Source organism: Astyanax mexicanus, chromosome 16, assembly GCF_023375975.1.
Source record: "Astyanax mexicanus isolate ESR-SI-001 chromosome 16, AstMex3_surface, whole genome shotgun sequence".
Lineage (NCBI taxonomy): Eukaryota > Metazoa > Chordata > Actinopteri > Characiformes > Acestrorhamphidae > Astyanax > Astyanax mexicanus.
Genome location: NC_064423.1, coordinates 23,769,488 through 23,795,722, shown reverse-complemented (window position 1 = coordinate 23,795,722; position 26,235 = coordinate 23,769,488). Strand labels below are relative to the sequence as shown.

Below are 26,235 nucleotides of genomic sequence, written 5' to 3'. Positions count from 1 at the left end.
AACTATCAGAAAAGCACAAAGCGAATTCAGCCTCCTCCGTGTTCATGTAACTTGATTAATACATGCCTGCTCTATCACACCTCTTCATTTTACAGCCACTGACCAATTAGAGCTGTAAATGCAGCCAATCCACCTGGCAAATTGGAGAGCACTGTCTAAATTAGAACTTTGGAGGAGGGCTGTGTTTTCTGTAGGGGGAGGGGAGGAGTCTTTTAGAGCCTCATTTTAGGCCTGCTGCTGCTAACATGAGAAAAATCTCTGCAAGGGTTCTTCAGCTATCTGCAAAATATTCTTCTAACAGATTCAAACACAAGATATATGCTGTACTCCTGCATTAGTGACATCATAATAAATAGCAGCTTCATTTTGAGGATTTGGCAATCAGGGACTGGCTAACCAGCTAGCTAGCTAGTTAGCCCTAACACAACCTGCCCACAGTTCTGAACAGAAAGTTCTAAACTTTCTTATAGATTATTAGCTTAGCATAGCTTAGCTACCAATTTAAATAAAAACACTGTTTGTGTGAATGCACAGAGCCAACAAGTAACATATCGATTAGTAGAACTCAGCAGAACACCCCTGCTTAGCTAAGTTAAACCAAGCCTAGCTGGCTAAAGTGCAGTTAGTGCTACGCAAATCTAAAGCATTATGACTTGTGAGAATGATCATCCAAGATATCTTCAAAATAGCTCTATTTCTATCACCTATTTTATCAACTTTGTCAAGGTACAGGATTTTTTTTTCTAATATAAGATACTTTTAGCCAACTTTCACCATTGGCGATTGGCAAAGCCAGTAATTCAGTCCCAATATGGCGGATGAAAAAAAAAAAACATAACTTCAATTGTGCAGATGCTCTAATGGGCCTTCTAGAAAGTGTTGCCAGGCATTTTGCAGTTCCAGTCATTTTGGAGCTAAACATCTTCAAATCCATAGCCTTCTGTCTAAAATATCATACCATGTGCCCTTGTCGAACTTCTCTATGCATCAGAATTATCTCTAGTTGACAGTCGTGTATTGTTTACATTGTGAATTATCAGCACAAATCGTCTGTTGTGGATGGCACTGCTGTTTCTTTTTTGGAGTCTAAATCTTTTTCTGAATTTTAAAAAAGGAGACTGTTTGTGTAAATGAATTGATAGAGGTGATGGAAGACTATTGAATGTTGAACCGATCTGAACAATGTTTGAGAAAGTAATGAGTGTTGTGTGTAGAGGAGGAGACAGGAAGCCAAGCCGCTGAAGAAAGCTGTAGCAGCAGTGTCCAGGCGCAGCAGAAAGACAAGTCAGTGACAAAACACACAGTCAGTGTGAGTGACTAGACCTAAAGGTGTGTGCTCTAGTGAATGTTTGAATGATGGATTGCAAGAAATGTGATAAGGAGATTTAATGTGAGCATGTAATAGATTGATAGAATAATATAGAAGCACACAAGTCACAGTAACACACACACACACATACACAAACACACACACGTACACTGCTCTCTGACCTAAATAAAGACTCCAGACCTGTAAATAAGAAGCAGTGCATGTTGGGAAAGATCTCTCTTGTGCCAGCATGTGTCTTTGATGTGATGATTCCAATTTTTGTCTTTTATTTATGAATTGATTGATTGATTTATTTTGATATTTGGGTATTATTTTCTATTTTTGAAAGGCTTGTGAATATATAAATATGTATTACTGATGTGTAGTGATACAGAGTACTAGCATGAGAGACTTTTTTTATACACAGATGTTTATAATTTTTGTTTTTCTAAACATGATTGTTCTTAATGGGGATGAAGGTGAAACCAATAGCATTTTTGCTGTGTTTCTACTTAAATGGTTATGAATACTAATTAAATGGCTATAAAATAATGTATTTCCGGGTTTTCTTTCCTTAACCATTTGACATTGATTGACTCACATAAATTTGGATACTTGGCTTAGTCTGTTTATTAGATAAGTTTGACTGTATAAAGAAAAAAAGTAAAAAAAAAAAAAAAAAAACATAAATTTTGGACCTCTAAGTTTTTACCTGGAATTTGTACCCTCCACAAATTGTATTTCCTACTAAGACAGTTGGGAGAACCTCACTAAACCTGTGTTCAGGTTAGCTGCCGCACACATCAACAGAAATACAAGCAGTAATTAAACAGTTTAGTATCTACTTGTATCCCACTAAATCAGTTGTTTACACAGTACTGTCCAAAGTCTGTGTCAATATGTTTTCATGGTGTTTGTATGATACAAAATACCATAAAATACATTGTTATCAATTGGTGTCACTGACAATTTTACAATTGATAATCTAGGGACAAATAAAAGGGCCATATTTTGGTTAGAATAGCCATAAAACTCCTGTAAATGATTTTCAAACCAGTTTTGGTAAACTCTTTAGTCTTTAGCTGAAAAGCATTTTGAAATAATGTACACTTATTGGAATGTACTAGAACACCATCAACTTGGCTATAACATCATTCCCAGCTCCAACTTCTGAAGTAAATGCAATGCAGCATAATGCTTAAAAGCTTTACAAAAACAAATGCTTGTTTTTTTTGGGTTACATGAAAAATGTGAAAGCAATTTTTGTTGTCAACCTGCTTGGGTTTGCTATGAACAGAATGAAAAATAGCATTGTTTTCTATCTGTTAAGTGCACAAAGATTACAGATTAAAATAATGTACACAAACCATCATTAACAGTGGCAGCATTGTGTGAAGAAATATAAAACATACCATCTAACACTGAGTCTTTTTTCCCCTGATGATAAAAGGTTGAAAATCACCTCAACTTGGAAAGTGGGTATCAAACCGTCTTGTATTTGTATTGTGTATGTATTTACTATACATTTGATAGCATGTGTACTCAGTATAAGTCCTGCAAAAAATATGTGGAGTAGTCAAACGAGTAGCTTAAAAACACACACTGTATTTGCAAAACATCAGGGTTTGGGGTTTACAGAAAGTGCAAGCCTGTTCAGACTTTTCACCACTTTACTGGAGATTTCCCTTATACCCTGCGGAGGAAGGAGATCTTCAGAGACTCTGGGATGTCCAGTTGCTCAGCGCTCACAGGTAAGGGCGGCAGGTAGGGAAAAGTAACGGGGAAAACCCTCCTAACATCCAGCAGCAGCTGAGGAGGGTGTCCATCTGAGCATCCCTTCAGCAGCCCCTGGGAAACCCCACAGATCACAGCATCACTCTCTTTAACAGTTGGACTACACTGGTACCATAATGATTAAATCTCAATTTTTTTCTACACATTTAAGGCAAATTATTGAAAGAAATTTTGTGAACTTTTTACCTGAGTGATGCGGATGAAATTGAGTGTTACTCTTTCCTCAAGATCACTCTGCGGAGTGTACTGCGTCAAAATCTTCACAATCTGCAACACAAGCTATAATTACTGATCACCAAACAACAAATAAGTGTTGGTTGCTAATGTGTTGTTAGATGGGTGCTTGGTGGATGCTAATGTGTTTGTTGCTTAGCAATGATACTGTAATATAGGTACTGGATGTTAAGGTGTTGTTAGGTGCTTGATAAGATGTAGCTATGTTGTATCTGTTGGTTGGTGAGGTGTTGCTAGGCGGTTGCAATGGTAAAGGGTTAGTTGCAATAGTATTGCTAATTGGTTGATATGCTGGTTGGAATGGCTTTGCCAAGTGGTTGCTAATTTAGGTGGTTGGCATAATATTTATTGGATGTTCCTATGGTGGCTGCAAAGGTGTAACTATATTTATGCTAATACTTTTGTTAAAATGTTGCCCAAAAACATTTGGCTAAATGGGCTGAATGAAATTATGTTTGAATGTTGGTGCCCAAAAATATTTAGCAAAAGTATGGTTGGTACAAAAAACTCATCCATAATCATTAACATTCGGATCACTTAATTTTATAACCATGTTATCAATATTTAGATAAAGTTCTCCACCTGCTGGCTGGACATAGCATTGCAGGTTTGAACTATAGCTTGTCCATCTGCCTCAGTTTTCTTGCTCATTTGAAGAAGTTGGGCTGCCTGTATGAGGGGCTCCAGAGAGGCTGCAGCACCTCCTGACCATACTCCTCGACTCCGTAGCCACTCCTCCAGTAGGCTCACATTGTATCTAAAGAAAATTAACGACAGTGATGTAGTTTTCGTTTAACGTCTCTTGTAGTTTCTATTGTATAGCAGACCATGCTGAACAATAGCACATTGTTCTGACCTGATCTGTAGGCCACGGTTACAGCAGCACATGTCCTTGCGCAGCAGCAGGCTGTTTAGGGTGCTGGCAGCCAGCAAGTGGGCAAGCTGCCTGAAGATCTGCTCCATCAGGGTTAGGGGCAGACCCTGCCGCTCCAACGCAGAGTGCAGTGCTCCCAGTTCCTTCAGCACTGCTGCCATGCTGGCCGCTTCTGTAGAGCCCGCCGGCCGGGGGTCAGAGCCTGCACGCTTACGAGAGCCAACCAGCTTCACCACAGCTCCCGACAGGCCAGGAATGGTCTCGCTCTCCAAAATGGCCGGAACTGGGCAGAAGATGAACATGATTCTGTTATAAACAAGACAGTCTTCAAAGAAAAGGCAGTAAAAACCGCCAGGTTAAAAGATAAAACTAGCTGACGATATATGGTACTGTCTCTTCTATTTATGGTCTATTTCCTCGCAAACAAACAGAACTACCCCAGTTGAACCAGTGGAATTATAGAGATTTCAAGCAGCAATACAAAATGATTGACACAATAATAGTGCACTATTTCTGTAATATAAAGTGATTCTAAACGCAACTTATGTTTATATGAAAGGAAATTTTGTGTATCATATTATAATATAAAAACTTAACATTTCTAAACATTTTTACCCCAGACCAAACTGTTATGTGCAATCATTGTTTTTTTTTTTGTTTTGTTTTTTTTTGTTAGTGCTGTCAATGTTCAAGGGTTAATGATTAATCAGATTACATGTTTTAATCGATTTACTAGCTCTCTCCCTGGCTCTCTTGCTACAGGAAGTGCTGCTCGCTGCTGACCAATGGAAGGCCAGGCTGTAGTATTGAGGGAGGAGCCAGCTATTTAATTAGAGGATCCAAAATGGCTTCCAGAGTAAGAGAAGTGGAGAACCATTGTTGTGCCATGGTTCATTTTGGATTTGTTTTGCCTTGTTCTGTTAGAGATTTGATTGTGTCATGTGGGGTTTCAGACAGGTAAGAACTTATACATTCCACACCACTTAGTTGTTTAGTTTCTCTGGGTGGTGTAACACTGGTACTACCCAATATGTTTTAGCTGTTGGTCAGGGAAGTGCAGTTTGTTTATTTAATTTTGTTGTTGTTATGTTTTCTAGTTATTTTTGGTTCAAAGGACCATAGTACCCTATGCTAGTTAAGAGCTAGTTAATGAGCTAGCCTACCAGCACGTATTTTTTTCTGGATGACCAGTTCATTTTGATTTTTCTTTTTTTTAAACAGGGATGTTTTCTTCTTTTGTTACTTCTTTTTTGATGCTGTCCAGGTTGACTTCTCCTATTGTCGTACTTGAATACAGTTTATATTACTGTTTATATCTTGTGTGTAAATAAAGTTCATTTTCTCTTTCCTTTTTTTTTTTCTTTTACCTAATTTTACTGGTTATTAATAATGTCACATGGTACTGATCCCACAAACTCCTATATGTAGAGCGGGATTGTAACAGTCACACATTTATTTATATGGTATTGTTGTTCCATCCAAAAACTTCACTAAACAAAATACTTTTAAAAAAGAAATGGTGTGAAATGGACCGGTACAAACCTTTTGTCAAGTAGCCCAGCATTCTGTTTGCCCCAGCAATCTGTTGCTCATTCAAAAAAATTGCTATTTTACACCGTTAACGAGCTAAAAGTAGCACCACTCTTTGTTGGTAGAATGCTAAGGGCCCTGATATTTAAAATGAAGCAGTAAGAACTTCAAAAATGCACTGGTAGTTTATTAAACACTGATAATATACAAAGTACCCTCAGATAGTTCTTCAAATTAAGTCATGATAAGTCGACTGAACAGCATAAATGATTAGGTAGGAACAGGGAACAGAGCGCAAAATTTAATTCCATGGCTGTGCATAAATGTTAGAGAGATATTTTCAGCAACAGCTGGAATTCTTCTACAGTATGCCTGTGTTAAGCATCGGCTAAAAGTTTAGAATTTTGGCATGCTGGTGGTTAATGGAGGTGGGCTATTTAACAACAGTTTGTACTCATGTTTCACTACACCCAAAGTCCATTTCACACTGGATTTCTCCTTTAATGTTCATTATGACCAACTCAGCTGGGGAAAATGTAATGATACAAATGCAGTACAAGCTGTGTACCGATAATCAAAAGCTTGAAAGCTGTAATGTGAATCTTTACCAATGATGGGATGTAGTCGGCTTTCGGAAATGGAGAGCAGCTGCTGATAGGCCTGAATACACACATCACCAAGCGTCCGGATCTGTTCCCTCAGCTCCACCTGCAGAGGGAGCACCTCCTCTCCTCCCCCACCCTCCTAAACAGTTACACAGAAGAGATGGGACACGATTAAAAGTTTTCTCAGTGTTACCAGTGGGAGGAAGTAATATGTAATGAGTTTGGTGTTGCTCTTGCTGTTTATGCTTTGACCCTGCACTCTTAAATACAACAGTGCTGTAGAAGACCCACTTTTGGTTGCTTAATGACTGGGAAAGTGCTAAATAATGGGTTGCCATTATTTGGATTAAGTAAATTGTAAATTGAGAAAGAAACAGGTTATCCTGCTCGGCCATCAGCAGCCAGAACCCGAGAGAGAACAATTGGCCATGGTCTCTCCCCACATCACTCCCATTGGTAGGTTGGCTTATTTATTAGATCTGGTCATCAGCCCCTATGTGTGAGGAATGAATGTGGGCCAACATTTCACAATGAATAATGAGTAAAAGGGCATTGGGTAAAAAAAAAAAGAAATTAAAGAACAAAAATCAGATCCCATCATCAATGATTGATCCATCTTACCTCTCCAGAGGTTTGAACCTGTGTAGGTGAGTGCTGTGTGAGCAGGTCTTTGAGCACACAGGCATTTTTCAACCAAAGAGCCGTCATGTCCAAATCACCAGTGTGTTTCTGAAGCAGAAAAAAGTAACAGTTCATCTTATATGTGCAACATGAACATAAAAAGGTAAAACCAATGTCTGTATTGCTAAAAGCCATGGAGTACATATTATTTTAAAAAGTAACTTTATTCTTAAATAATTGAGAAAAATTAAAAGGCAAAAAAGACTCCACACTAGTCATTTTACTGTAAGAGAAACCTAATAATATTAAAAAGCATATCAAAACATTTAGCTGCTTCACAAAAGCCTGATATCTCCAAGATTGTTTTTTCCTTGTGAATGTGGATCGGGCAGTTTTAACAGTTCATGATGACTGGACCAAAAGAAACACTCTTAACAAAAATGCCCTGCAATTTAAAGTAAAATGTTAACTAGGCTTTTTCTTCTTCTGTAAAATGTAAAATACGCATGCAGGAGAAACAAAGCTTTTGTGCAACAGTAACCATATACAGCTCTGGAAAAAAGTAAGAGACCACTTAAAAATAATAAATTTCTTTCATTTTACCAAACTGAAAACAATCTGGAATATAATCAAGAGGAAGATGGATGATCCCAAGTCATCAAACCAAGCTGAACTGCTTGATTTTTTGAACCAGTAAGACTGGCGGAGGAGAACATGCCAAGAGGCATGAAAACAGTGATTAAAAACCAGGGTTATTCCACCAAATGTCTAAACTCTTAAAGCTTTATGAATATAAACTTCTTGTTTTCTTTGCACTATTTGAGGTCTGAAAGCTCTACATCTTTTTTGTTATTTCAGTCATTTTCTCATTTTCTGCAAATAATTGCTCTAAATGACAATATTTTTATTTGGAATTAAGGAGTAATGTCTGTAGTTTATAGAATAAAACAACAATGTTTATTTTACTCGAACATAAATACCTATCAATAGCAAAATCATAGAAACCGATTCAGAAACTGAAGTGGTCTCTTAATTTTTTCCAGGGCTGTATATTGATATTTCAATATTACTATCAATTCCTGAGATGTAAATCCACATAATGCCATGATGTGTACAGTATATTTACCTTTAAAGTTGTTTTAAATGCAGTAACCACAGCGACGCAGAGGCCTCGGGCCCGAGTGTGATCCCTGCTGAAGTCTGCCTGACGCACACACAGGAAGAGCAGCCGTGCTGCCATGCCAGGGTCCAGAGAGAGAGCCACTTCAGTCCGAACATCTGCAGAACACGGTACGCACACCTGTTAGTGTGTCTAGTCTAATAGAATTTGACGTGCAATTGGATCATTAAGTCAGTGACGAAGGTGAGTGTTGCTGATGAATGGAAGGAGAAATGGTGAAAGCAAGATGAAAGTATGAGAGTGAGAGAAAGTATGTGTGTGTGTGTGTGTGTGTGTATATACACACCTGTAATTAGATTCTTAATAAGTCTATTCTCGTCTTTCTTCCTACATTCCAGTAATCCAGCGAGTGTTGGGATTGGCTGTGTAGATGGAGAGAGTGGCTCCTGAGATGCAGACACGGCTGGGCCTGAGGAGAAAGCAATTACTGGGGTAAGAACAATTATTAATATCACTATTTAACAATGTTATTATGTTTTTAGTGTAAAACATGTTTGACAAAATATCTCAAGAATCTGTAATGTTATTCTTAATGGTTTTCTTCCTGAGGATTATTGCGATCCTAAGCATAATCACCTGCGCAACAAACTCAATTAGTCCTGAAGACTTAATTACTAAATTAGATTTTATTTAAAACTGATTAATTTAAGGGACATATTCTATCAATGGTTGAAGCCTATATTACACAAGAGTCTGAGTAAATCACTGGAAACCAAGTGAATGTTTTGGGGAGAAACATCCTTAGTATTAGGGATGCACAATGATATCGGAATTATATTGTTATCAGCTGATAATTGTTTTTAAAATATTTGCTGATATATTTTTTATTTGCTGGATTTAACACAAATTTCACAGCATTACATGTTTCTGTTAAGAGGCATTATGCAGCTTCACCAAAGTTACATAGTGCCGTTAAATAACGCTCTTGCCTGGAGTAGCAAGAAAAACAGTGGCTAATTTTCAGATTACAGTCAATAAAGCATAATCATGATTACAAAGCGGTTCTTTTAAAGATTGAATTCCTACATAATGCTGCTTTAACTATGTCTAAAACATAACATACCTGCATAAGAGAGAATTTTCCGGAGTGACACTGTGTGTTTCATCTCCTTCAGTTCCCTCCTCAGCCTGCGGCACTCTTGTTCCTGAACCTCCATCTGGTCCATTAGATCCTAAACACACAAACACACACACACAACACACACACACACCAACATCAAACCAAGAGTGTCCTGTACAGCAGAGCCCTGAGTACAGACTTTGATGTAGTGTGTGTGAGGCACTACAAAGAGAGTCTGGAGCTGTGAGTGGAGTCATTGCTGGACAGTAGAGTGCAGGTTTAGATAGAGGTGCAGACATCAGTCACCTTCAGAGCTTTGCTGGCTGGAGCATCTCTTCTCTGAACCTCCTGGAGCTGCAGCACAAGAGCATCTTTTTCCTGCTCTAACTCAGCTCTCTGAGTCACAAGCTGTCTCTCCAGAAACCTGCAATACATCACACACATCATAGAGATGTTCATAAGAACAGACACTAAAACTTTAGAGTGTTATCCCTTAGCAACATTTAAATGCTGTATAATTTTAGTGTGTGTGCATGTTTTGTATGTGCACATGTCCGTGAAGATATACACTGACCTGCCACATGTCATAGGACAGGAACTAGCTTCATGTCCCATGACTTTTGCCATGTTCAATGAAAGCTAAAGAATATTGCACTGAACTGAGTTTACCACCCCTTTATATGTCATTTCTGATACACATGACTCTGTAGATTGAGAACTAAATATCACGTCCATCTGGCATATGCACTCAGGCCTTGCTCAAACTCTAATAATCTATGTTCCTTTCCCGCGCACTCACAAGATAACACCTCCCTAAAACAGGTGTGGGCATCCACAAGCAGTCCCCTGATGTAACCCTGCATTCACCCTGGCAGGCGACAGAGCGACAGGCGGTCATTCATTTCCTATGGGAGGAAGCGATTTGTAGCCTTAACATGGGGGTAAACTACTTTTTGTTAACTTTATGCAAATTATTATGACGCAATGAGAGGACCTTCTACACTGATTTGCCAAAAAAATTCTTCAGAACAATCACAGGCACAGAGGTCCGAGGTCCGCAGCTTTTGCTCTGTGAATTTTTTATGTTTCTACATATTTCGTTCATATCCCAGCAGTGTTTTTTCGCCCCAATTAAATTTTTTTACAGCCAATTACCAAACCACTCATTGTCAGCGATCTCCTGATCCTAGTGTCAGCGCTTAGCCCGCTGGACCACTTGGAGCCCCAACAGTATGGTTCTAAAGGTGGCATAGAGGCTTTAGCTGCTATTTTTCCTCTTTGACTTTTTTATGATGCAGTTTGGCACAAATTTGGTGTCAATTAAGAGAAAAATAAAGCTTAAAAATAAGTAATGGATAGCTCAATAGGTAGTTTGCTAGCATGCTAACCAGCCATGTCAATATTGAACATTTAAACAAATTTATCTTAAAGATGTTTTAAAGTATTTTAGATAAATGGGAAAGAACTAACTTGTTGGCCACCCGGACAGCATCGTAGGCATGACGGAGGTCTTCTCCCTGCATCTTCTCCGCTGTAGCTTTTGGCACACCCAGGTCCTCCATTAATGCATTCTACACATAAAAATACCACACAACATTTATACAGTTTAAAATATTTCTACATGGATGTATGAAATTCTGAGGCTATCTCAGAATTAACCTTAGTAAAGTGAGGTACAGAATGAAGCTGATAGTGGTGGCAGGTCTTACCAAAGGTGGCTCAGGATTCCATGGCCTCCTATCGAAGGGTGAGGTGACGCTGATCCTCCTTCCATCTTCAGCAGAGGAAAAGTCAGGTGGACCACTGAAGGCTGGAGAGATGGGAGATGGAGGCTCTAGAGACACACTCTGAGTGGAGTCAGTCCGCCTGTGTCCGCGCCAACGCTGGTGTTATATTTTTATTGAAACACACAACATACTTTGGTAAAGAACAGAAATATTAAACTCTTCTTGCTCACAATATGTTCTTTCTCACCGTGCCCCACTTTTTCTCTCTCCTGCAGCAGCAGATGCCTACCTCAGCAGTAGGGAGCATGCTCATGTCCCTCAGGTTGTCGTATCTCTGCTCTAGCCGAGTAAACTCCCTCAGCAAGCCCTGATATCTCCTCCGCTCCTCCTCCAGCTCAGCCTGTACTGCTGCTCCAGCCTGTGCCTGCGACTGCTGCCTGCTCTCTAAAACATATACAGTGCATGCACAGCCAACATAGTTAAAGCCACAAATATACAAAACCACATGGATAAAGACCCCAAAGTCATCATCTTGCCTTCTTGAGCCTTCTTCTCCTGCTCCTGTAAACGCGTGGTGAGTTCATCTCTCTCCTTTTCTAAAGAGTCTCTCTCCACTTTCAGAGCCTCCATCTCCTATTAAAAAAGGAGATGAGCAAAGAGTGCTGCCAGTTATCTAAATTACCCAGTACAGTATGTGTATAGACAATACCTTAGCAATAAAATCTGTATCACAATAGATACATTTTATTTCAATAATAATTGAAATAAAAAATAATATATCAAAAGGAAGATGGATGATAACAAGCCATAAAACCAAGCTAAACTGATTGAATTTTTGCACCAGGAGTGGCATAAAGGTATTCAAAAGCAGTGTGTAAGACTGGTGGATGAGAAAATGCCAAGATGCATAAAAACTGTGATTAAAAAACAGTGTTATTCCACCAAATATTGATTTATGAGCTTAAAACATTATGAATTTAAACTTTTTTTTTTTTTTGCTTTATTTAAAATCTGAAAGCTCTGTGTCTTTTTTTTATATTTCAGTAATTTCTCATTTTCTGCAAAAAAAAAAATGCTCTACTTGATTTTGATTTGGAATTTGGGAGAAATGTTGTCTGTAGTTTATAGAATAAAACAACAATGTTCATTTTACTCAAACATATACCTATAAATAGTAACATCAGAGAAAATGATTCAGAAACTGAAGTGGTCTCTTAATTTTTTCCAGAGCCGTATGTTGTTTTTTATTTAATGTTATCAAACTGTCACAACAGACAACAATATGTGCACAATCTGATTAAAATAAAATGGCAATTTTATGCATTCAAATGTAGTAATGTTTAATAATGTCTTAACTAGTGTCAATTAATAATTACTTGAGGCATAACTTTCAATTTAACCTTATTTACTACTGTCATAAATACTGTTTACTTATTGTAAAGTGTTATAAAAACTGGGATCTGAAAATCAATACAGTATTGCAAAAACATAACACTTATCAATATTGATATTTTCCTACATTGCTGTGAATCTGTCCAGCATTTAGAAAGATCAGAAGGATCGGAAAGACCTGAGTGAGTGATTGAGTGATAAAAGAGCATGTTGTTGTGGAGGTGTGGTGAACTCACAGACCTGTGAGAGTTGGTGTATCTCCTGGGCTGCTCTCTCCTCAGCTCTCCTCCTCTCCTCCTCCTGTTTAGCAGTGACTGTGGGAGCAGTGTGGCTCTGTTCCTGGAGCTGCTTCTGCAGTTTGTGTAAAGCTGAGCGGAGCTGCTCCTGTTCACTGCTGTTAGACTCGCGTTCAGCTCGAAGAGCTTCCCGGAGAGATGCACTCTCTCTGGCCTGAAACACACACACACACACAGACGCAAACACACACGCGCACACACACACACACACACGTATATAAGACATTAACAGCCATACACTATTACACACAACCCTGTTCAGTATACTTTCTTCACCTGAATCAATTATAAATGCAGAAGCCAGATTGTGTGAGAAGCCATGAATTTTTTTGATTTTTTAATTTTTGCGTTTTGCAAAAATGTTACAATATACAAAAATGGACACGTGAAAATCGAGAAAAGATTCAACTTTTCATTTTTCTTGAAATTCTGTGAAAGGCTAACATGAAAAACTCGATAATGGAAAAATTTAATGAAAACCCATTTCTTCTTCATTTTGAATTTAGCTTGATACAGTCAGAAAATTGCTAAATGTTACACTGACCTATAAGTGGTTGTTCTTTACATTGTCCCTGTTTTTTGATGGAAGGACTAATTAAAGTGCTTAATAGTTACTTAAAAATATATATATTTACATTAAATTCCACAGAAATAGTAAGGTATTATTTTACTCTTAAGTTGCCATTTTTATGATACAAAAGTTTTAACCCTTTATGGCATGAATTATATTTTTTGTGACAGAAAAAAGTATATTATTTGTAAGTTTTGGAGTCCTAGTGGATATAGCAAATTAAATGTAGATTTTTTTTTCTTTTGGTAACAAGCTGATGATTTGAATCAACTGTTTTAGAGCAAGGAAGCACCCAAAACATGCAGAAAAGGAGGGAGTCTCCAAACTGGAGATGAAAGATAACTAGGAGAAAAAGAGCTTCTTTATCATTAAACTACAAATAACAAATAAAAAACACAATTTTATTGATGACCCAACGGCTCATTGTAATGGTCGTAGATATGCCATGTAACATTAAATAAATATGTAAGTAAGTAAATAAATAAAGTATGGTATGTTATGGAAAGGTGTATGGAGTGGAACACTATGCCATAGAGGGTTAATCATAATAGTTTAAATATATAAGAGTACATCTAAAAATATATATATCAATACACTAAGGCGAGCACACACCTTTTCTTCTCATTGTGCTATTTACTAAATTCAGCAAATGTGGAAAAGTGTCAGTGTTGATTTTTCTTTTCCTAATACTGATTATAGTACTAATGTGAACTTAAGAACAAAAAACATTAACTCACACACACACACACACACACACATGCCTTTACATGCTCATTTCTCACCTGCTGGTCAGCACGCAGCTGCAGCTGCATGAGTTTGACCTCCATGCCCTTGTTGAGTTCTCTGTACTTTTCCACAGAACGAGCCTCGGCCCTCAGCCTCCGCAGCTCTCTCCGAGCCGCCTTCCTGCGCACACAGCACTGCAGCAGCACCACCGCAGCCCTCACACGCCTGAACCAGCGGCGGGTCAGGCAGCAGCGCACCCACGCCTGCAGACGCACCGCTGCCCGCTCTGCCACCAGCTGCACAGAGCCAGAGGAACAGGTACAGTATCAGAGTTACATGCACATACACATACACACTCTTCCGAGACTGAAATAGTTTTAACATCCACCAAAAGCCTATAGCTTTAAAACGTGAAAGAAAGAAAGGACTGTAGAGCTTTACCACTCTGTATGCATGTCGGGCCTGCATTCCCCGAGCGAAGGCCTGGATGGTGATGGTGGCCTCTCGAATAGAAATGAAGAGCTGCCGCACCATGACCATACGAAACGTCTTCTGGATGATCAGAGCAGCCCGTGTGTACCGCAGAGTCCAAGCCAATCTAATTAAAAGCATCATGCATACTCAGAAACAAGCTGTGTTAAAACAACTACAAATGCATTCTATAGCAAATATCTTCTTAAAATGGCCATTTAACACTTATATAAAATGAGTTACCAGTTGTCACCAGTGGCATCTGTTAGCTGGCTAGCAAATGCCCACCTTGTATTGACACACAGGAACCATGGGTTCCTCTTAGCAACTAGATAAAGATGTGTCAAAAGTATTTGATGCCCACAAGGCAGGAAATGTCTACAATACAGAATATGTTTAAGAAATGGCAGTTCAGTGGAGGACAAGATGAATCTAGAAGAGCAAGAAAACTCTTGGAAAGAATCACTCATATGCTGGTAAGACAAGAAAATCTTAATATGACTGCCAAGATTACATTAAAATGTTTAACTTAGTTAGGTTTAGCTCAACAACAACAAAAAAAACATAAGTGTGTCTTTTATTTAAATGATTAAGAATTACTAGTATCAGCACATCTGTATCTACATAATAACCCCTGTCAGGACGGGATTTGTTTCTCAGGAGGACGTCTGTGAAAAATATTTTACACTTCTACTCAGTGATAAAACTCTTGTATCCGAAATGCAATTGAAAAAAACAGGAGGACCAGTGAGTTTTTCTGGCTTTTTTCGGTCACATGACATCACGTTCAGTAGCTCCTCCATTTCCACTCGCTGTTGTGTGTGTTTACACTTTGGGCACGCATTTCCACAGAGATCCACGTAATTACGCGTGGTAACAAAACTCAGAGATATCAGTTCGGAGGACCACGGAGTCCAGCAGGAGGTAATTCAGCCTGTAATTATCTCAGAGGACGTCTGAGAAAAACACATACATGGTCATTCTGGACGGGAATAAAATCACAGAGGACCCCCCATAAAAGAGAAAATTACCCCAGAACCCCATGAGAAACTAATCCAGTCCGGATAGGGCTTTAGTCTGTTGTTTTGTTTAGGATCAGAAACTTTATAGTGAAATTAGTGTTTCAGAGCACATGTTAATATACACTCAAACAAAAGTAAATCCACATGCAGCTTTTCCAAAAACACCTTATTACCTGCGGGCCAGTGCTCCCCGAGTGTATCTCTGTAGAGTAAGAGTTGACCTGCGCAGCTGCTGGTACCACCGCCGCTGCATCCATCCTCTCACCCAGCTCTGGATCAGTACTCCAGCTGCCCTCAGCCTCTCAGCCCTCAGCTTCTCCAGCACAGCCACCTGTCCTGCCCGGAAAAACACCTTTGTTTTGCCAAAGCAGTACTGGTCAGGGTCCAGGATGAGGGCAGGGATTGTGTTCTGACACGACACCCGTAAATCTTCCTGAGCAGAGTAGCCACGAAGTAGTACTCTGTAGCGGCCAAAGAACTCTTCGTACGTCCACCTGGAGGAGATAGGAATGACAAACATTACCTGAATGAACAAAAAAAACAAAAATGTAAACGGCCCAATATACACTGCCCGGCCGAAAAAAAAGTCACCACCTGGATTTAACTAAGCAAATGATCTGGGGTTGCTGCAGTTGGTCTGCAGGTCTGGGTTTAGCAACAGCATATGCTAAAAGAATGAGGTCAGCTGACTACCTGAATATACTGAATATAGACCAGGATATTCCATCAATGGATTTTTTTTTTCCTTGATGGCACGACCGTATTCCAAGATGACAATGCCAGGATTCATGGGGCTGGACTTGTGAAAGAGTGTTTCAGGGAGCATGAGATCATCATTTTCACACATGGATTGTTCAGACCATAACCTCATTGAGAATCTTTGGGATGTGCTGGAGAAGACTTTGTGCAGCGGTCAGACTCTACCGTCATCAATGCAAGATTTTTGAGAAAAATTAATGCAACTCTGAATTGAAATTAATCTTGTGAAATTGCATAAGCTTATGAAAACAATGTCACAGAGAATGTGTGACATAATCAAAGCTAAAGGCCATGGCGACCTTTATTTTGGCCAGGCCTGTATATACTGTCCACAAACGGCAGTCACCCCCTCAGTAGTAATGGCAGGGACAGTAACAGCTCAGCAATATGTGCATGCCATTTTGTAGAACAGGGATTTCAAATGGCATTTTTCAGCAGGATAATGTTCAGCCACATGCATCAAAGGTTTCCAAAGAATGCATCCAACAGATTGCAACACTTCCTTGGCCTTGGCATGTGGGGCTGGCTGCCAATGGAATGAAATTAAATAGACAGAGGTGGCAGTATAATTTCTGAAGTGTGTGGACCTACATTTGTAAATCGGTCAAATGCTGCAAAAATTATAGCATGGCTCCTTAATGTACAGAAAGATACTGACCAAAAACATAATGCAATTAACCTAAAAGCACCTTAAGACAACAAACAGGAATGTCTACAGCAGCATTGCAACATTGTGGAAGAAGTTATATATGATAGATGTTAACATTGCCTGGATGGATAGCCTGCAGCACTGATCCGAACTGTCTCCAACACACCACAAGCTCGTAACTGCTGCACTGCTCTCTTAGGATCAAACCTGAGACAGAGAGAGAGAGGCAAGTTACAAACAAAACAAGACATACTGTCTCACTAAGTCTTAAAGGCCAGAGACCCTCTCTCACATACATGAAGGACTTCTTGAGGTCGTTGGGTTTGATGCAGCGGACATAGTGAGGGGTGGTGCTGTTGAGTGTGTCCATCAGGAGCTGCAGAGATTGACGGAACTGGAAGCCCACGGTTAATTTGTGCTCACGGTGGGCTCTTTTTCCTGAGCGCACACCCCCGTTAGGCACAGAGGAGGCAGAGATAGAGCCTCCTGCAGACTGCTGCTGGAACAGCTCTGCAACCAGGTCAGACTGGGGAACAGAGAACATGTGTACTTTTATGAGTATATATATTTAAGCTTTCGTTATATCACCAGAGAGAATTTGCAAAAGACAAGCCCACATACCTGACTCGCCCTCATTATGTTGATGGGCTCTTCAAATACTGTATCACGGTTCTTATCTAAGAAGCCAACACACTCATACTGGACCTGAATAAAAAACAGAATAATACCTGCTGATCGCTGGTTTCCAATGATCTAAAATAACTTCAGCTCTGAAAAAAAACTGAGACCACTTCAGTTTCTGAATCAGTTTCTCTGATTTTGTTATTTATAGGTATATGTTTGAGTAAAAATAACATTGTTGTTTTATTCTATAAACTACAGACAATATTTCTCTCAAATTCCCCAAATAAAATATTTAGAGAAAATTAGAAATGGCTGAAATAAAAAAAAGGTGCATAGCATTCAAACATCAAGTAATACAAAGAAAAAAAATCATATTCATAAAGTTTTAGGAGTTTAGAAATTAATATTTGGTGGAATTTTAATCACAGCTTTTATGCATCTTGGCATGTTCTACTCTACCAGTCTAATGCACTGCTAAATAATAACCAGTATATTACTTTTTTATGTTAATTTATTGCACGACATCTGTTACACTGATATCATTTCTAGAACATTGGCTAATTTTAAGATGTGTAAACTACAAGCATTCACCAGACTGTTTTATCTCTTGGTTTAGGATGAAGAGTCTCACCATGTCAGCAAAGTGAAGTATAATGAAGGCTGAGTTGGACATGCGTGGCTTGCGGAAGTTGTGGCTGTTGTTCAGGTGCTGATCATAAAGTTTTCGTGCCCAGTTTTCATCAGAGCCTTTAGGAACCTAACATAACACACTAATGTAAGTGACAGGTAGCCAGATTCTAGTGAATGATGAAAAAAAGGGCACAGTTATTACAGCAAACAAGCATGTAAGATGTCTTACATTCTTTTAACTTATTTCATTTCATTTTGCCCCATGCCTTTTTTCCATCCCCTACCCCCAGTTCACTGCCCAACTGTATTACACCCACAATACATACACATATATAGAATAACTTCAGTGTCTACGTCCACAAGATTAAGACATGGTTTTAAAAAGGTATAAAAAGGAAATAGTCAAACCTGCCAGTCAAATATTTGGTCTACATTAGCAGTATTGGAATGCCATTCAAGCTGACCTAAAAGCCTGTACACAGTAGATGTCTGGGATTGACTTTTCTTTAAAGAACCAGAAGTCAGTGCTACTCTGTAGTCCTAGAGTCTATATTTCAATGAATGTCAAATAAACTCACTCTACACTCTTCATCCAACAAGTCCAGCAGGCCCAGTGAGCCCTCTATAAGGGTGATGCAAGGTTGGTTATCACTGAACTCAATACGGTTCCAGGGCAGCTCCTCTCGCACATACTCTTCCTGCTCCAACTGAAACACATGCTAGAAACAGCAGGAGACAGTTAACATTACTGAGACATAAACACAGTCTGATGCATTGTGCAGTTAATAGAAAAAAAGTCTAATTTTACCAATAATGTTGTGTTTACATTATGGACATATTCAGTATCAACAATATAAAACTACAGTAGAAGATACACATAGGTTCACTTCTTGTTTGGATGGCATTGAGGATGCATTTGTTTTTTACTTTTTAACTTACCCTGTTGAACTGCTGTTGAAGTTTCTCATTAGCGTAGTTGATACAGAATTGCTCAAAACTGTTTCTGTCAAAGGTCTCAAACCTAGAAGCAGAATATTTTATTTAACCTATTCAGCATCAATAATCAAGTGAAAATCTGATGGGAAAAAAATCACCACAGTTACCTGACAGTGATTACTCACCCATATATGTCCAGAACTCCAATAAAGGTTTTGGGCTGCTCTCTTTGGGCCCGCAGAGCTGAGTTCAGTCTTTGGACAATCCAGGTAAACAGCTGCCCATAAATATGCTTAGCTAAAGCGTCCCGTGCATCATTAGCCTGCTGACCTGACATGGGCTTCACCAGCATCTCCCCGCCCACGGCTAGCCGCTGATGACATAGCCAGTGGGCCATCTGAGAGCCCTCCACTCCCATCAGTTTAGAAAAGACTACCAGGAAGCCATCATCACCCTAATAACACACACACACACACATATATATATACACATTATAGACATGCTTAATTGCTTTTAATGCTGTTAATTGCTTAATAGGAAACTACTGTTAATATTATTATTATTATTGCATTAGCCATAGTTACTACGTTTTAGCACTAGCTATGATGCCGTATGAGCACTAGCTATGACACTGTTAAGACTGGCTGTAACATTGTTAACACTGTCTATGACACTGTTAAGACTGGCTGTAACATTGTTAACACTGTCTATGACACTGTTAAGATTAGCTATGATGCTGTTAGGATTGGCTACAACCCTTTTAGGAATGTCTTTGATAATAGGATTCGATGCAATGCAGTTAGGCATGTTTATGTTGCTGTAAGGACTTGCTGTAACACTGTTAGCACCATCTCTGATGCTGTTAGGAATGGCTACAAGGCTTTTAGGACTAGCTATGATGTTTTTAGGACCAGCTATAATGCATTTAGTACTGTCTACAATGTTGTAAGGACTGGCTAAAATGCTTTTAGGACTGTCTATGATGCTGTTAGGACTGGCTGTTACACTGTTAGCAGTGTCTACGTTGCTGTTGAGACTAGCTGTATCACTGTTAGCACCGTCTATGCTGTTTGGACTGGCTACAATGCTTTTAGGACTAGCTATAATGCTGTTAGGACTAACTACAATGCTTTTATGACTAGCTATGATGCTGTTAGGTCTACATTAATGTAGTTAATCCAGATTGTTTAGTGTCTAAACATTGCATAGTGATGTCATAGCTTAATAACGAATCTACTGACTGCAATATCCAAAAGCATCTAGAAACATAGTTTAGTTTTAGGTGTAGTTTAGTTTTCAGTGCTCATACATTGATGTAACTGCGGTCGCCTCCTCGGCCACTGGCCTGGATGTTCACATTTCCAAGATGCAGAACAGCTGCTAGTATCCGAAACAGCTCCATTTGCTGGTCAGGCTGAACTCCTGCAAGAATGAACCAGCACACCTCACATCAAATAAACCTTACATAGTAAACGTCTTGTATCATCAGCATGATGTGCAGGCAGAGGTGCTCAATACCCAAAATAGTCAATGCATTTCGAGTGTTCTCCAGCTCCATGACATCGTCTGTGCCTGGAATGTTTATGTCCTTTCCTTGGCTGGTGTATCTAAAGTTCTCTGCAGAACCTTGAAAAAGAGCACCATTGATTGTTCACACTTTTATCATGTAAACACATTTAAACAATAAGGTTTGGTAAGTCAATAGCTTACTAAGTTTGAGGGCCCTCATTTCTGGTAGTTCTCTGGAGGCACAAAGCTGATAGAAGATGTGGTAGTTCCTCTCTTTTGGAGCCTGTGAAGAAAGAGCTATGAATGAACTACAGATGTTCAGTCAGTTTGAGTATATATCAGATTCTCTGAATTTGCTATTTATAGGTATATGTTTGAGTACAGTGAATATTGTTGTTTTATTCTATGAACTACAGACATTTCTCCCAAATTCCGAATAAAAATGTTGTAATTTAGAGCATTTATTTGCAGAAAATGAGAAATGGCTGAAATAACAAATAAGATGCAGAGCTTTTAAACCTAAAATAATGCAAAAAAAAAAGAATTCAGAAATCAATATTTGGAGGAATAGCCCTGTTTTTTAATCACAGTTTTTATGCATCTCTGCATGTTCTCCTCCACCAGTCTTACACACTGCTTTTGGATAAATTTATGCCACTCCTGGTCCAAACAATTCAAGCAATTTAGCTTGGTTTGATGGCTTGTGATCATCCCTCTTGATTATATTCCAGAATTTTTTTATTTGGTTAATTAAAAAAGAAACTTTTTTGTCTCTTATTGTTTTTTTGTTTTTTTTCCAGAGCTGTACGAGCAGTAAATATCAATGAATCTCAGCCCACCTGAAAAACAACTCTGGACTTTTCCAGCAGGTAGGTTCTCATGTTTGCTCCAATTATATCTCCTTTAGACCCAAAGCCGATTTCAATGTATTTTCCAAACCGGCTGCTGTTATCATTGCGAATCGTTTTAGCATTTCCAATAGCCTGCAGTACAGAAAACATTGATACGATGTAAATTTGGGTGTCATTACGTTGTCCTCATAATGACACAAAAGATTTGACAGCATCTGTTCCCACAGTCCTTTACCTCCATGATGGGGTTGGAGGCCAAGACTTTCTCCTCCACACTGGTCTGCTGAGCTGCTCCTCCCACCACAGCAAAATAGCGCATGGTGAACTTGGCAGAGACAGTTTTGCCAGAGCCTGACTCCCCGCTAATGATAATTGACTGGTTCTTCTCCTCCCTGTATGTGGAAATATAACACAGGGGTCTGTGCTATAGCAGTAGCAAGAGTAGATCATAAATCAAATGTACATTTTCCTTTTTTCCCCATGAATTGTCTAAATTTAGCTTCTTTTATTTCCACTGCAAAGCTAATGTAGCTAACAAGTAATGGAATTTCATGGTTACCATCACCTGTCAGCGATCAAATAAGCGATTCATAGTGTTATATCATTTGACTTTCAAAGTAGTCATTTGTTACAGCTTCGCTCCAAACATGTCATAGGTGATATTAATCAGGGAAATTAATTAGGGAAAAAGTGTAAACATTATTTTTTATTTTATATTTTTGGTTATAGATAAACTTCACAAGTGTTTACGGACATGGCAGTAGCCTTTAAACATTCTGTGGGTACCTTCTTATTAAAGGCTGGCTAGCTTTTTTTTAGTCCTGACAAGATTTAATGCACTAACAAGGTAAAAAAAATAATAATAATAATAAAAAAAAAATTAAGATTGATTTTAATGTCAAATCATCTAAAATAATGCAGATATAAATGTGGTCCCACAGTGTATACTATAGTTCAAAAGTGTTTGCATAAGATGAGCATAAGATACGTCGCTTAATTGTCACTGACCTGATCATGGTGCGGTATGCGTCCTCAGCTAGAGAGAAGATATGAGGATCCATATCAGCCATGTCCTGTCCACTGTACACATCAATCACCTCCTCTCCATAGATGGGCAGCTCTTCATATGGGTTTAGGGCCACTAGCACAATCCCTACAAGAACATAATTACAGACCATTTATAATTGTAATCAGCTAAAGAAATATAGGTATGTACTCTGTAACTTTACTACAGTTTTGCTACTGGCTAATGTTTACAGAGATTCTTATGAATTAAACAGAACAGAGAGTAATGTTGAGGGAATTATGCCAGTGAATTATGAACTTCACCCCTTGTAAAAACAGAAAAAATGTGGAAAAAAACACACCGAGCCCACATGAGCACAAGGTGGGGATTTTTATTGATGATATAAGAGCTATATAGGCCACGCACTAGCAGGCTAATGTGTTTACTTGAATATGTGGGTTTTAAATCACTTTCCATACTATAACCTGATTTCCAAAAATACTCTCCAATTCCAACAATTTTATGACAATTTTGGGGACCCCTGACTGCATTTTTATTCTGGCCCAGTTCAGACAAACCTCAACCAGGTAGTAAAGGTTGTAAATGACACATGATCACATATTTGAAGGAAAAAAAAAATCCATGTGTCCACCAGCATAGTAAATAAAGTTAACTATATGTATAAATATAGAGTTAACATTAACACCAACCGCAGTAAGTGTAGATGCTGTTGTAGTGGAGGAAGCGCACACGCAGGTTGTGGAGCACTGCAGGTTCATGCAGGAAGCTCAAAGCTGTCAAGTCATTTTCTCCTTCCAGAATATCAGGGTTTCTGAGAGGAGGAAGAGCAGCAGGGGGAGCCACTGGGTATTGTACCTCCTTGGGACAAAAAAACAGATTAGATATGTATAGATATGAACTGGATTAGGGCCTATATTAGAGAATATTACATTTTTACTCTAGATTTAATGCATTATGAACCATTAACACCATCTATTATCATATATTACTTTGGTAAATTCTGAGATAATTAAGAGAATCCAAAAACGAATTATTGCTAGTGTGTATAATATTCTAAAATGAATATAATCTGTATCTCTTTGTCTCACTCTGCCATCACTGAGCAGGAGTGTGAGTTGCTGGTCTCCCGGCCTGTAGTCCTTCTGTAGCTGCGTGCACACCCACACTTCTTCAGGATCCGGCACCCACACACTCGCTCCCTTGGGACAGAGCAGTTTACATGTTCACACTCACAGTATGGGCTCACATCACATTTTCCAAAACTCAAAAATAACCCAACCTCACTCTCACGTTTGGCAGGCAGTTCACATCTTCTAAAAGGACATGAGGCTTAGACTACTTACACAATTATAAAATCTTAATATTACTGTGTACCTGTATAGCTTAACATTGAGGTTTATGCTCATATAACACTATTTAACACATACATGAAAAAGACTATCATTCATAAAAAAAAGTATGTATTAAATGTACTGTAGATCAGTAAGGCTGATGTTACAGAACCGAGAGCAGTTGTATTCTTGCACACACAGCTTGTTTAAGGGGATAGTGCTTTTGTTAGGGGACTATGATGGCATTACACTATTGTAGAAGCTGTTTCTGTTTCCAGCTTTAGTGTTGTCACAAATAGGGGTATATAAAGTAAAGATTTATCAAAATACAGCAATATTTTGATTTGCACTACAGTATTGTTTTTTTTTTGTTTACATGTAACACATATAGAACAGAGTCAGAGAGTGGTTAATTTAGGGTTGTGTTTAATTCCTGACCGCTAGATAGCAGTGTTGTACTCTGTCATTAAATCCCACCTTTTTAATTGCTTAAAATGTGCACATTTGTTTTACAAATTTTTTAGATGATGGTGTGTTTTCTTGTAGTGTAACAGTTTTCCTAAAATTAGAGTTTAAGATAGCTTGCAGTATCACAATATATTGCAATAAATCAAATTGTAAGCTTTGTATTGTGATAAATAGTGTAAGTTCTATATAGTTCTACAGTTACATAAGTTATATTGCCAGTACACAGCCCTACTAAAAATGGTTTGCCAAAGACAATCATATTCACTATTTATGTCGTACACAGATGGAACTTGGCTTTCACCTGTAACCCAACTGTGAAGTATACACTGTGACACAGTGAGCAGATGTGGATGGAGCACATTGGACAGCCAACGGTGAGGGATAAGGTCCTTGCTCAAGGGCCCAACAGTGGCAGTTTGTCAAACCCAGGTATCAATCCAAGCAGTGTTTAGATAACATGATTATGTTATCTAAACACTGAGCTCACACTTAACCTGATATTTGCATGCAAGTGCCATATTGCTAAGGGTAGTGGCAGCAACATAAACCCAAAACCAATCTGAGAGTTTTCCTTCTCGTCAAGATTTCTTCTTGACCTCCACAGTTCCCCTGAACTGTCAATTTTAGGTATGTGCTATTAAATCCACAAGCTGTACTTGCCTGAATATCTTTTTACCAGATTCCACTGCCTTGTGGGCATTGATTATTTTCATTTTCTGACTTTTAAAGAAACTTAAAGGAAGTCTGTGGTGGATTAGTTTTTTCACGAAGTTAAAAGAGTTGTATATAAGGCAGGGAAATTTGATTCAGCTAATTGGTGACTTGCTATTCAAGTGCAACAAAACCTTTTTATTAGTACTGACTGTGTGATTAGTACTGATGTGAATGGTTAATATTCAAAACTGAATTAAACACATTTAACAATTAGTATAAACAAAAGTATTTTGGAATAGTGCTTAAAAAGCAGAACTTCCTGAATATGTCCAGGCCAACAACCGTATTTCTCCAGCATCAGCATAATACAGCCTCCTCTGCATTAAACATTAACACCAGTCATTCATTCCCCTGTGATGTTCTCGTTCTTCATCAGCTTTCTGAGCAAGAAACACTCAAAACACTGGAATGTGTTCTCTTTTTCAGAATTTCCAACTTAACAACCAACTCTGCTGCCATGATTGATTTAAATCCATGCAAATCTATACAAAAAGAAGCCTTTTATTCTTGTGGCAAAGACATCCATCAATGAGTGTCCCCCTACACAAGACCTAAAACAAAATATGTCCAGTCTTACCTTAGTGTAGAGTTCGGGAGTTGCCATATTGTTACCCAGACCACTTTGAGATACTAGATTCTTGAGGCTGAAGGCTCAGGGGAAATGATTGTAGATTTATAAATTTATAATAACAATACAGGTGAATACAGGCTGCTCTATTTCTCCGTCCCTGTTCCTCAGTCACCGGCTCTGTGCCCTTTGCTCTGGCATGGAGGGGAGGCACCATAACCTTAATGGCAAGTTAACGGTTAATCTTCACGTGGACATAGAGAGGGCTATTTAGTTGTAATTACTGCTACTGAACCGGCATCAGTGCAGGAACAGGCAGTTAAATGTCCTATCTAGGGCTGGGCAATAATTCAATGTAAATATATATCCTGAAAGAAAAAGGTTTCAATAACTCTGATTTACAACATTTCAAATTACAGGGCAACATAATTTAACTGGCAAATTCATTTTTCGGGTGTTTGTATGTGCAGACATTCATTTTGAGCATTACTAGCATTTTTTCTGTGGCTATTGTTTATGTAGCTAATGACATCTCGTATTGACTGAAATTAAGAAATGTATATATACATACTTGAGAGACCACTTCAGTTTCTGAATCAGTTTCTCTGATTTTGCTATTTATAGGTAAATGTTTGAATAAAATAAACATTGTTTGTTTATTCTATAAACTACAGACATTTCTCCCTAATTCTAAATAAAAATATTGTCATTTAGAGCATTTATTCGCAGACAATGAGAAATGCCTGAAAAAAAAAAG

At 38.6% G+C, this 26,235-nt stretch overlaps 1 protein-coding gene and 1 long non-coding RNA gene across 3 annotated transcripts; one reads left to right on the top strand and one right to left on the bottom strand.

The window, feature by feature from the left end:
• Positions 1-1,921: 1,921 nt before the first annotated feature.
• On the bottom strand, positions 1,922-25,974 carry si:dkey-110c1.10 (unconventional myosin-Vb). The gene is made up of 34 exons (XM_049465499.1): positions 25,488-25,974; positions 23,486-23,596; positions 23,087-23,255; positions 22,379-22,523; positions 21,606-21,762; positions 21,359-21,502; positions 20,721-20,802; positions 20,529-20,636; positions 20,320-20,432; positions 19,196-19,464; positions 19,014-19,095; positions 18,653-18,793; positions 18,076-18,201; positions 17,442-17,525; positions 17,117-17,346; positions 16,941-17,027; positions 15,586-15,906; positions 14,361-14,517; positions 13,976-14,215; positions 12,567-12,776; positions 11,471-11,567; positions 11,224-11,378; positions 10,917-11,090; positions 10,678-10,778; positions 9,514-9,631; positions 9,211-9,319; positions 8,434-8,556; positions 8,094-8,245; positions 6,968-7,075; positions 6,350-6,485; positions 4,194-4,494; positions 3,920-4,094; positions 3,290-3,370; positions 1,922-3,157 (listed from the first exon to the last, which is right to left on the bottom strand). The coding sequence occupies exons 1-34, from the start codon at positions 25,512-25,514 to the stop codon at positions 2,996-2,998; spliced, it is 4,995 nt and encodes a 1,664-aa protein (XP_049321456.1). The 5' UTR covers positions 25,515-25,974; the 3' UTR covers positions 1,922-2,995.
• On the top strand, positions 4,489-25,417 carry LOC125782205 (uncharacterized). 2 transcript variants are annotated; one of them, XR_007424805.1, is made up of 8 exons: positions 4,489-5,168; positions 8,117-8,257; positions 8,486-8,579; positions 11,210-11,508; positions 14,053-14,237; positions 18,061-18,150; positions 21,320-21,388; positions 24,480-25,417. It is a non-coding gene; the product is annotated as an uncharacterized LOC125782205 (long non-coding RNA). The 2 variants fall into 2 exon arrangements; XR_007424804.1 differs by having other exon boundaries at positions 8,486-11,508.
• Positions 25,975-26,235: the final 261 nt, after the last annotated feature.

What these genes read in the sequence shown, in the direction of transcription:
- si:dkey-110c1.10 (XM_049465499.1), bottom strand. Translation starts at nt 25,514, where the DNA reads ATGGCAACTCCCGAACTCTACACTAAG. An exon ending in TCCTGCTCAGTGATGGCAGA is followed by an intron (nt 23,256 to 23,485) that starts GTGAGACAAAGA and finishes TTTTGTCCCAAG; the next exon opens with GAGGTACAATACCCAGTGGC. An exon ending in GGAGAAGAAGGCTCAAGAAG is followed by an intron (nt 11,379 to 11,470) that starts GCAAGATGATGA and finishes TATATGTTTTAG; the next exon opens with AGAGCAGGCAGCAGTCGCAG.